Source organism: Nerophis ophidion, linkage group LG01 (genome assembly GCF_033978795.1).
Source record: "Nerophis ophidion isolate RoL-2023_Sa linkage group LG01, RoL_Noph_v1.0, whole genome shotgun sequence".
Classification (NCBI taxonomy): Eukaryota; Metazoa; Chordata; class Actinopteri; order Syngnathiformes; family Syngnathidae; genus Nerophis; species Nerophis ophidion.
The window spans coordinates 14,537,840-14,550,225 of NC_084611.1; the positions used below are offsets into that span (position 1 = coordinate 14,537,840).

The window sequence follows — 12,386 nt, forward strand, 5'->3', positions numbered from 1 at the left end:
GTGGCCTCCAGCTCCGCCTGAATTTCGGGAGAAAATTTGCCCCGGGAGGTTTTCGGGAGTCTCACGGAAAATCCAAGAGGGTTGGCAAGTATGCTCCAGACGGAGACAATTTTTGTTATTTGGGTCCAAAATGACTCTTTCAACGTTCTGGACTGCCTACCCCTGCATTAGTGGAAAAGCGGCAAATGAGTGAAAGCGACAGAGACGTTGCCATGGAGACGAGGGTTCTCTAACGTGCCTGGCTCCAGTTGCACCTCTCCGTCAGTAATAACAGTCCCCGATAACCAAGACCAATTCAAACCATTATTTGTTTTTTTTCATTATTTAATTTGCATGGCCTCACATTTCTTAATTCTCATTTTGTTCATTATTATCCATCCATCCATTTCCTACTACTTGTCCCGTTCGGGGTAGCTGGGGGGTCGCTGGAGCCTATCTCAGCTGCATTCAGGCGGAAGGCGGAGTACACCCTGGACAAGTCGCGACCTCATCGCAGGGCTTGTTCATTTATATTTTGATTTTATTTCGTGTTGAAAATGAAAATAAAGACATTTTAAAATATATTTTTTTAAATAAATCTTTTCTTGCAGCTCAGCCTCACCCGGACTCTGCATTCAGTGGCCCCCCAAGTAAAATGAGTTCGAGACCCCTGATCAAAAAGAACCCTTTATATTAGCGTCTCTTCATATTAGTTGCAGTGTATGTGTCCGAGCAGCAGGTGGCGGTAGAGTCGCAGACATGTGGATTCTCAGCACAGCAGCTGTAAAAGAAGAAGGTCTGCAAAGCAACGTGAGTTTGTTTATCGCCTCACACACACTTATTTTCGCTCTTTTTACTCTAAGTGACGTGTTTGGATTAAAAAACACACTTTTGTATAAACATGTATTTTATAACTCCTGCGTTACTTTATAGCTCCCGTGTGTGTATGTGCGTTCTTTAAGTACACAAGTAGTAAATACAAGACTAAGCTAACTGTAGCCTTCAAGCCAGCAGTGCTGTCTGTAGAATTATTTAATAACTAAACAAATATCATGTAATCATAGTAGTACTCCTGTATCAGTACTACTCCTGTATCATAGTACTACTCCTGTATCATAGTAGTACTCCTGTATCATAGTAGTACTCCTGTATCAGAGTACTACTCCTGTATCATAGTTCTACTCCTGTATCATAGTAGTACTCCTGTATCAGAGTACTACTCCTGTATCATAGTACTACTCCTGTATCATAGTAGTACTCCTGTATCAGAGGACTACTCCTGTATCATAGTAGTACTCCTGTATCATAGTAGTACTCCTGTATCATAGTAGTACTCCTGTATCATACTACTACTCCTGTATCAGAGTACTACTCCTGTATCAGAGTACTACTCCTGTATCATAGTACTACTCCTGTATCATCGTAGTACTCCTGTATCATAGTAGTACTCCTGTATCAGAGTACTTCTCCTGTATCATAGTAGTACTCCTGTATCATAGTACTAGTCTTGTATCATAGTACTACTCGTGTATCAGTAGTACTCCTGTATCATAGTACTACTCCTGTATCATAGTACTACTTCTGTATCATAGTAGTACTCCTGTATCGTAGTAGTACTATTTGTGTATCATAGTAGTACTTGTGTATCAAAGTACTACTCCTGTATCATAGTAGTACTAGTGTATCATAGTATTACTCGTGTATCATAGTACTACTCCTGTATCATAGTACTACTCGTGTATCATAGTCGTACTCCAGTATCATAGTACTACTTGTGTATCATAGTACAACTCGTGTATCATAGTACTACTCATGTATCATAGTAGTACACCTGTGTCATAGTACTACTCGTGTATCATAGTAATACTCCTGTATCATAGTAGTACTTGTGTATCATAGTACTACTCGTGTATCATAGTAGTACTTGTGTATCATAGTAGTACTCCCGTATCATTGTACTACTCGTGTATCATAGTACTACTCCTGTATCATAGTAGTACTCGTGTATCATAGTACTACTTGTGTATCATAGTAGTACTAGTGTAACGTAGTAGTACTCATGTATCATAGTACTACTTGTGTATCATAGTAGTACTCGTGTATCAAAGTAGTACTCATGTATCATAGTAGTACTTGTGTATCATAGTAGTAATTGTGTATCAAAGTAATACTTGTGTATCGTATAGTACTTGTGTGTCAAAGTAGTACTCATGTATTATAGTAGTACTCGTGTATCATAGTACTACTCATCTATCATAGTACTACTTGTGTATCATAGTAGTATTCGTGTATCATATTACTACTCGTCTATCATAGTACTACTTGTGTATCATAGTAATACTCATGTATCAAAGTAGTACACGTGTATCATAGTAGTACTTGTATATCATAGTAGTAAACGTGTATCATAATACTACTCGTGTATCATAGTATTACTAGTGTATTGTAGTAGTACTCTTGTATCATAGTAATACTTGTGTATCATATTAGTACATGTGTATCATAGTAGTACTTGTGTACCATAGTAGTACTCGCGTATCATAGTAGTACTCGTGTATCAAAGTACTAATCATGTATCATACTAGTATTCATGTATCATAGTACTACACGTGTATCATAGTAGTACTCGTACATCATAGTAGTACTCGTGTATCATAGTAGTCATGTATCATAGTAGTGCACGTGTATTCATTGTAGTAGACTTGTAATCATGTATCATAGTAGTAAGTGTGTAATCATAGTAGTACACGTGCAATCATGTATCGTAGTAGTACTGGTGTATCATAGTAGAACTTTTGTAATGATGTTTCATAGTACTTGTATATTATAGTAGTATACGTGTATCATATTAGTACACGTGTAATCAATTATCATAGTAGTACTCATGTAATCATGTATCATGATAGTACTCGTGTATCATAGTAGTATTCGGGTATCGTAGTAGTACACATTTACTCATGTATCCTAGTCATACTTGTGTATCATAGTGGTATTTGTGTAGTATTCATGGAAGTACACATGTAATCATATATCATAGTAGGACACGTGCATCATAGTAAGACACGTGTAATCATGTACATGTTGCAGTACATGTTACAGTACATGTAGTACATGTTGAAGTACATGTTGCTGTACATGTGGTATTACATGTTGAAGTACATGTTGTAGTACTTGTGGAAGTACATGTGGTATTATATGTTGCAGTACATGTTGCAGTACATGTTGCAGTACATGTTGTTGTCATGTTTTGCAGCAAGTGAGAGAGAGAGGATGCAGAGAGGATCAGGAATTCGTACTTTGCAAGTTTTGGACACGGAGTTCAACGCTGACACAGTAGAATGGTGTCCTGTGTACTCCTACCACCACATCCTGGCCTGTGGCACCTACCAACTACTACCGCAAGTAATACTTCAAATACTACTACTACTATTAATGTGGCACCTACTAACTTCTACCGCAAGTAATACTTCAAATACTACTACTTATGTGGCACCTACCACCTTCTACCGTAAGTAATACTTCAAATACTACTACTACTACTACTACTACTAATGTGGCACCTACCACCTTCTACTGCAAGTAATACTTTTATATACTACTACTAATGTGGCACCTACCACCTTCTACCACAAGTAATACTTTTATATACTACTACTAATGTGGCACCTACCACCTTCTACCACAAGTAATACTTCAAATACTACTACTTATGTGGTACCTACATCCTTCTACCACAAGAAATATTGTAAATACTACTACTACTTATGTGGCAACTATCACATTCTACCACAAGTAATACTTCAAATACTACTACTACTTATGTGGTACCTAACACCTTCTACCACAATAAATACTTTAAATACTACTACTACTTATGTGGCACCTATCACATTCTACCACAAGTAATACTTCTAATACTACTACTACTTATGTGGTACCTAACACCTTCTACCACAAGTAATACTTAAAATACTACTAATAATGTGGCACCTACCACCTTCTACCGCAAGTAATACTTTTATATACTACTACTTATGTGGCACCTACCACCTTCTACCACAAGTAATACTTCAAATTCTACTACTTATGTGGTATCTACCACCTTCTACCACAAGAAATACTGTAAATACTACTACTACTAATGTGGCACCTATCACATTCTACCACAAGTAATACTTCAAATACTACTACTACTTATGTGGTACCTAACACCTTCTACCACAATAAATACTTTAAATACTACTACTACTTATGTGGCATCTACCACCTTCTACCACAAGTAATACTTCAAATACTACTACTTACGTGGTACCTACAAGCTTCTACCACAAGAAAAACTTAAAATATTACTACTACTAATGTGGCACCCACTTCTTCTACAGCAAGTAATACGTCAAATACTACTACTTATGTGGCACCTACCACCTTCTACCACAACTAATACTTAAAATACTATTACTTCTACTACTACTACTAATGTGGCACCTACCACCTTCTACCGCAAGTAATACTTTTATATACTACTACTTATGTGGCACCTACCACCTTCTACCACAAGTAATACTTTTATATACTACTACTTATGTGGCACCTACCACCTTCTACCACAAGAAATACTTTAAATACTACTACTACTTATGTGGCATCTACCACCTTCTACCACAAGTAATACTTAAAATACTACTACTATTAATAATAATAATGTGGCACCTACCACCTTCTACCGCAAGTAATACTTTTATATACTACTACTTATGTGGCACCTACCACCTTCTACCACAAGAAATACTTTAAATACTACTACTACCTATGTGGCATCTACCACCTTCTACCACAAGTAATACTTGAAATACTACTACTAATAATAATAATAATGTGGCACCTACCACCTTCTACCGCAAGTAGTACTTTTATATACTACTACTTATGTGGCACCTACCACCTTCTACCACAAGTAATACTTCAAATTCTACTACTTATGTGGTATCTACCACCTTCTACCACAAGAAATACTGTAAATACTACTACTACTAATATGGCACCTATCACATTCTACCACAAGTAATACTTCAAATACTACTACTACTTATGTGGTACCTAACACCTTCTACCACAAGAAATACTTTAAATACTACTACTACTTATGTGGCATCTACCACCTTCTACCACAAGTAATACTTCAAATACTACTACTTACTTGGTACCTACAAGCTTCTACCACAAGAAAAACTTAAAATATTACTACTACTAATGTGGCACCCACTTCTTCTACAGCAAGAAATACTTCAAATACTACTACTTATGTGGCACCTACCACCTTCTACCACAACTAATACTTAAAATACTACTACTTCTACTACTACTACTAATGTGGCACCTACCACCTTCTACCGCAAGTAATACTTTTATATACTACTACTTATGTGGCACCTACCACCTTCTACCACAAGTAATACTTTTATATACTACTACTTATGTGGCACCTACCAACTTCTACCACAAGTAATACTTCAAATACTACTACTTATGTGGTACCTACATCCTTCTACCACAAGAAATATTGTAAATACTACTACTACTTATGTGGCAACTATCACATTCTACCACAAGTAATACTTTGAATACTACTACTACTTTTGTGGCATCTACCACCTTCTACCACAAGTAATACTTCAAATACTACTACTTATGTGGCACCTATCACATTCTACCACAAGTAATACTTCAAATACTACTACTTATGTGGTACCTACATCCTTCTACCACAAGAAATATTGTAAAGACTACTACTACTTATGTGGCAACTATCACATTCTACCACAAGTAATACTTTAAATACTACTACTACTTTTGTGGCATCTACCACCTTCTACCACAAGTAATACTTCAAATACTACTACTTACGTGGTACCTACAAGCTTCTACCACAAGAAAAACTTCAAATATTACTACTACTAATGTGGCACCCACTCCTTCTACAGCAAGTAATACTTCAAATACTACTACTTATGTGGCACCTACCACCTTCTACCACAAGTAATACTTAAAATACTACTACTACTACTACTACTAATGTGGCACCTACCACATTCTACCGCAAGTAATACAAGTAATACTTTTATATACTACTACTTATGTGGCACCTACCACCTTCTACCACAAGTAATACTTCAAATACTACTACTACTTATGTGGTACCTACCACCTTCTACCACTAGAAATACTGTAAATACTACTACTACTTATGTGGCACCTATCACATTCTACCACATGTAATACTTCAAATACTACTACTACTTATGTGGTACCTAACACCTTCTACCACAATAAATACTTTAAATAATACTACTACTTATGTGGCATCTACCACCTTCTACCACAAGTAATACTTCAAATACTACTACTTACTTGGTACTTACAAGCTTCTACCACAAGAAAAACTTAAAATATTACTACTACTAATGTGGCACCCACTTCTTCTACAGCAAGTAATACTTCAAATACTACTACTTATGTGGCACCTACCACCTTCTACCACAACTAATACTTCAAATACTACTACTTCTACTACTACTACTAATGTGGCACCTACCACCTTCTACCGCAAGTAATACTTTTATATACAACTACTTATGTGCCACCTACCACCTTCTACCACAAGTAATACTTCAAATACTACTACTTATGTGGTACCTACATCCTTCTACCACAAGAAATATTGTAAATACTACTACTACTTATGTGGCAACTATCACATTCTACCACAAGTAATACTTCAAATACTACTACTACTTATGTGGTACCTACCACCTTCTAACACAAGAAATACTGTAAATACTACTACTACTTATGTGGCGCCTATCACATTCTACCACAAGTAATACTTCAAATACTACTACTTATGTGGTACCTACATCTTTCTACCACAAGAAATATTGTAAATACTACTACTACTTATGTGGCACCTATCACATTCTACCACAAGTAATACTTTAAATACTACTACTACTTTTGTGGCACCTATCACATTCTACCACAAGTAATACTTCAAATACTACTACTTACTTGGTACCTACAAGCTTCTACCACAAGAAAAACTTCAAATACTACTACTACTTATGTGGCACCTATCACATTCTACCACAAGTAATACTTCAAATACTACTACTACTTATGTGGTACCTAACACCTTCTACCACAAGAAATACTTTAAATACTACTACTACTTATGTGGCATCTACCACCTTCTACCACAAGTAATACTTCAAATACTACTACTTACGTGGTACCTACAAGCTTCTACCACAAGAAAAACTTAAAATATTACTACTACTAATGTGGCACCCACTTCTTCTACAGCAAGTAATACTTCAAATACTACTACTTATGTGGCACCTACCACCTTCTACCACAACTAATACTTAAAATACTATTACTTCTACTACTACTACTAATGTGGCACCTACCACCTTCTACCGCAAGTAATACTTTTATATACTACTACTTATGTGGCACCTACCACCTTCTACCACAAGTAATACTTTTATATACTACTACTTATGTGGCACCTACCACCTTCTACCACAAGTAATACTTCAAATACTACTACTTATGTGGTACCTACCACCTTCTACCACAAGAAATACTGTAAATACTACTACTACTTATGTGGCACCTATCACATTCTACCACAAGTAATACTTCAAATACTACTACTACTTATGTGGTACCTAACACCTTCTACCACAAGAAATACTTTAAATACTACTACTACTTATGTGGCATCTACCACCTTCTACCACAAGTAATACTTAAAATACTACTACTACTAATAATAATAATGTGGCACCTACCACCTTCTACCGCAAGTAATACTTTTATATACTACTACTTATGTGGCACCTACCACCTTCTACCACAAGTAATACTTTTATATACTACTACTTATGTGGCACCTACCACCTTCTACCACAAGAAATACTGTAAATATTACTACTACTTATGTGGCACCTATCACATTCTACCACAAGTAATACTTCAAATACTACTACTACTTATGTGGTACCTAACACCTTCTACCACAAGAAATACTTTAAATACTACTACTACTTATGTGGCATCTACCACCTTCTACCACAAGTAATACTTAAAATACTACTACTACTAATAATAATAATGTGGCACCTACCACCTTCTACCGCAAGTAATACTTTTATATACTACTACTTATGTGGCACCTACCACCTTCTACCACAAGTAATACTTTAAATATTACTACTACTTATGTGGCACCTAACACCTTCTACCACAAGAAATACTTTAAATACTACTACTACTTATGTGGCATCTACCACCTTCTACCACAAGTAATACTTCAAATACTACTACTTACGTGGTACCTACAAGCTTCTACCACAAGAAAAACTTAAAATATTACTACTACTAATGTGGCACCCACTTCTTCTACAGCAAGTAATACTTCAAATACTACTACTTATGTGGCACCTACCACCTTCTACCACAACTAATACTTAAAATACTATTACTTCTACTACTACTACTAATGTGGCACCTACCACCTTCTACCGCAAGTAATACTTTTATATACTACTACTTATGTGGCACCTACCACCTTCTACCACAAGTAATACTTTTATATACTACTACTTATGTGGCACCTACCACCTTCTACCACAAGTAATACTTCAAATACTACTACTTATGTGGTACCTACCACCTTCTACCACAAGAAATACTGTAAATACTACTACTACTTATGTGGCACCTATCACATTCTACCACAAGTAATACTTCAAATACTACTACTACTTATGTGGTACCTAACACCTTCTACCACAAGAAATACTTTAAATACTACTACTACTTATGTGGCATCTACCACCTTCTACCACAAGTAATACTTAAAATACTACTACTACTAATAATAATAATGTGGCACCTACCACCTTCTACCGCAAGTAATACTTTTATATACTACTACTTATGTGGCACCTACCACCTTCTACCACAAGTAATACTTTTATATACTACTACTTATGTGGCACCTACCACCTTCTACCACAAGAAATACTGTAAATATTACTACTACTTATGTGGCACCTATCACATTCTACCACAAGTAATACTTCAAATACTACTACTACTTATGTGGTACCTAACACCTTCTACCACAAGAAATACTTTAAATACTACTACTACTTATGTGGCATCTACCACCTTCTACCACAAGTAATACTTAAAATACTACTACTACTAATAATAATAATGTGGCACCTACCACCTTCTACCACAAGTAATACTTTTATATACTACTACTTATGTGGCACCTACCACCTTCTACCACAAGTAATACTTCAAATTCTACTACTTATGTGGTACCTACATCCTTCTACCACAAGAAATATTGTAAATACTACTACTACTTATGTGGCAACTATCACATTCTACCACAAGTAATACTTCAAATACTACTACTACTTATGTGGTACCTACCACCTTCTAACACAAGAAATACTGTAAATGCTACTACTACTTATGTGGCACCTATCACATTCTACCACAAGTAATACTTAAAATACTACTACTTCTACTACTACTACTAATGTGGCACCTACTACCTTCTACCGCAAGTAATACTTTTATATACAACTACTTATGTGGCACCTACATCCTTCTACCACAAGAAATATTGTAAATACTACTACTACTTATGTGGCAACTATCACATTCTACCACAAGTAATACTTCAAATACTACTACTACTTATGTGGTACCTACCACCTTCTAACACAAGAAATACTGTAAATACTACTACTACTTATGTGGCACCTATCACATTCTACCACAAGTAATACTTCAAATACTACTACTTATGTGGTACCTACATCTTTCTACCACAAGAAATATTGTAAATACTACTACTACTTATGTGGCACCTATCACATTCTACCACAAGTAATACTTCAAATACTACTACTTATGTGGTACCTACATCCTTCTACCACAAGAAATATTGTAAATACTACTACTACTTATGTGGCAACTATCACATTCTACCACAAGTAATACTTTAAATACTACTACTACTTTTGTGGCATCTACCACCTTCTACCACAAGTAATACTTCAAATACTACTACTTACGTGGTACCTACAAGCTTCTACCACAAGAAAAACTTCAAATATTACTACTACTAATGTGGCACCCACTCCTTCTACAGCAAGTAATACTTCAAATACTACTACTTATGTGGCACCTACCACCTTCTACCACAAGTAATACTTAAAATACTACTACTACTTCTACTACTAATGTGGCACCTACCACATTCTACCGAAAGTAATACTTTTATATACTACTACTTATGTGGCACCTACCACCTTCTACCACAAGTAATACTTCAAATACTACTACTACTTATGTGGTACCTACCACCTTCTACCACTAGAAATACTGTAAATACTACTACTACTTATGTGGCACCTATCACATTCTACCACAAGTAATACTTCAAATACTACTACTACTTATGTGGTACCTAACACCTTCTACCACAAGAAATACTTTAAATAATACTACTACTTATGTGGCATCTACCACCTTCTACCACAAGTAATACTTCAAATACTACTACTTACTTGGTACCTACAAGCTTCTACCACAAGAAAAACTTAAAATATTACTACTACTAATGTGGCACCCACTTCTTCTACAGCAAGTAATACTTCAAATACTACTACTTATGTGGCACCTACCACCTTCTACCACAACTAATACTTAAAATACTACTACTTCTACTACTACTACTAATGTGGCACCTACTACCTTCTACCGCAAGTAATACTTTTATATACTACTACTTATGTGGCACCTACCACCTTCTACCACAACTAATACTTAAAATACTACTACTTCTACTACTACTACTAATGTGGCACCTACTACCTTCTACCGCAAGTAATACTTTTATATACTACTACTTATGTGGCACCTACCACCTTCTACCACAAGTAATACTTCAAATACTACTACTTATGTGGTACCTACATCCTTCTACCACAAGAAATATTGTAAATACTACTACTACTTATGTGGCAACTATCACATTCTACCACAAGTAATACTTCAAATACTACTACTACTTATGTGGTACCTACCACCTTCTAACACAAGAAATACTGTAAATACTACTACTACTTATGTGGCACCTATCACATTCTACCACAAGTAATACTTCAAATACTACTACTTATGTGGTACCTACATCTTTCTACCACAAGAAATATTGTAAATACTACTACTACTTATGTGGCACCTATCACATTCTACCACAAGTAATACTTCAAATACTACTACTTATGTGGTACCTACATCCTTCTACCACAAGAAATATTGTAAATACTACTACTACTTATGTGTCAACTATCACATTCTACCACAAGTAATACTTCAAATACTACTACTACTTTTGTGGCACCTATCACATTCTACCACAAGTAATACTTCAAATACTACTACTTACGTGGTACCTACAAGCTTCAACCACAAGAAAAACTTCAAATACTACTACTACTTATGTGGCACCTATCACATTCTACCACAAGTAATACTTCAAATACTACTACTTATGTGGTACCTACATCTTTCTACCACAAGAAATATTGTAAATACTACTACTACTTATGTGGCACCTATCACATTCTACCACAAGTAATACTTCAAATACTACTACTTATGTGGTACCTACATCCTTCTACCACAAGAAATATTGTAAATACTACTACTACTTATGTGTCAACTATCACATTCTACCACAAGTAATACTTCAAATACTACTACTACTTTTGTGGCACCTATCACATTCTACCACAAGTAATACTTCAAATACTACTACTTACGTGGTACCTACAAGCTTCTACCACAAGAAAAACTTCAAATACTACTACTACTTATGTGGCACCTATCACATTCTACCACAAGTAATACTTCAAATACTACTACTACTTATGTGGTACCTAACACCTTCTACCACAAGAAATACTTTAAATACTACTACCTATGTGGCACCTACCACCTTCTACCACAAGTAATACTTCAAATACTACTACTTACGTGGTACCTACAAGCTTCTACCACAAGAAAAACTTCAAATATTACTACTACTACTACTAATGTGGCACCCACTCCTTCTACAGCAAGTAATACTTCAAATACTACTACTTATGTGGCACCTACCACCTTCTACCACAAGTAATACTTCAAATACTACTACTTATGTGGTACCTACCATGAGAAATAATACTACTACTACTACTTATGTTGCACTTACCATCTTGTACTGCAAGTAATACTTCAAAAACTACTACTACTACTAATGTGGCACCTAC

General features: G+C 35.6%; 1 protein-coding gene across 2 annotated transcripts in view; it reads left to right on the plus strand.

The window, feature by feature from the left end:
- Positions 1 to 711: 711 nt before the first annotated feature.
- Positions 712 to 12,386, plus strand: part of dph7 (diphthamide biosynthesis 7) — a 28,672-nt gene continuing 16,997 nt past the window's right edge. For both annotated transcript variants that reach the window (XM_061896723.1, XM_061896731.1), the window contains exons 1-2: positions 712 to 789; positions 3,233 to 3,381. In XM_061896723.1, coding sequence (XP_061752707.1) covers positions 3,250 to 3,381 — 132 coding nt within the window. In that variant the 5' untranslated portion in view covers positions 712 to 789; positions 3,233 to 3,249. The remainder of the gene's footprint in view (positions 790 to 3,232; positions 3,382 to 12,386) is intronic.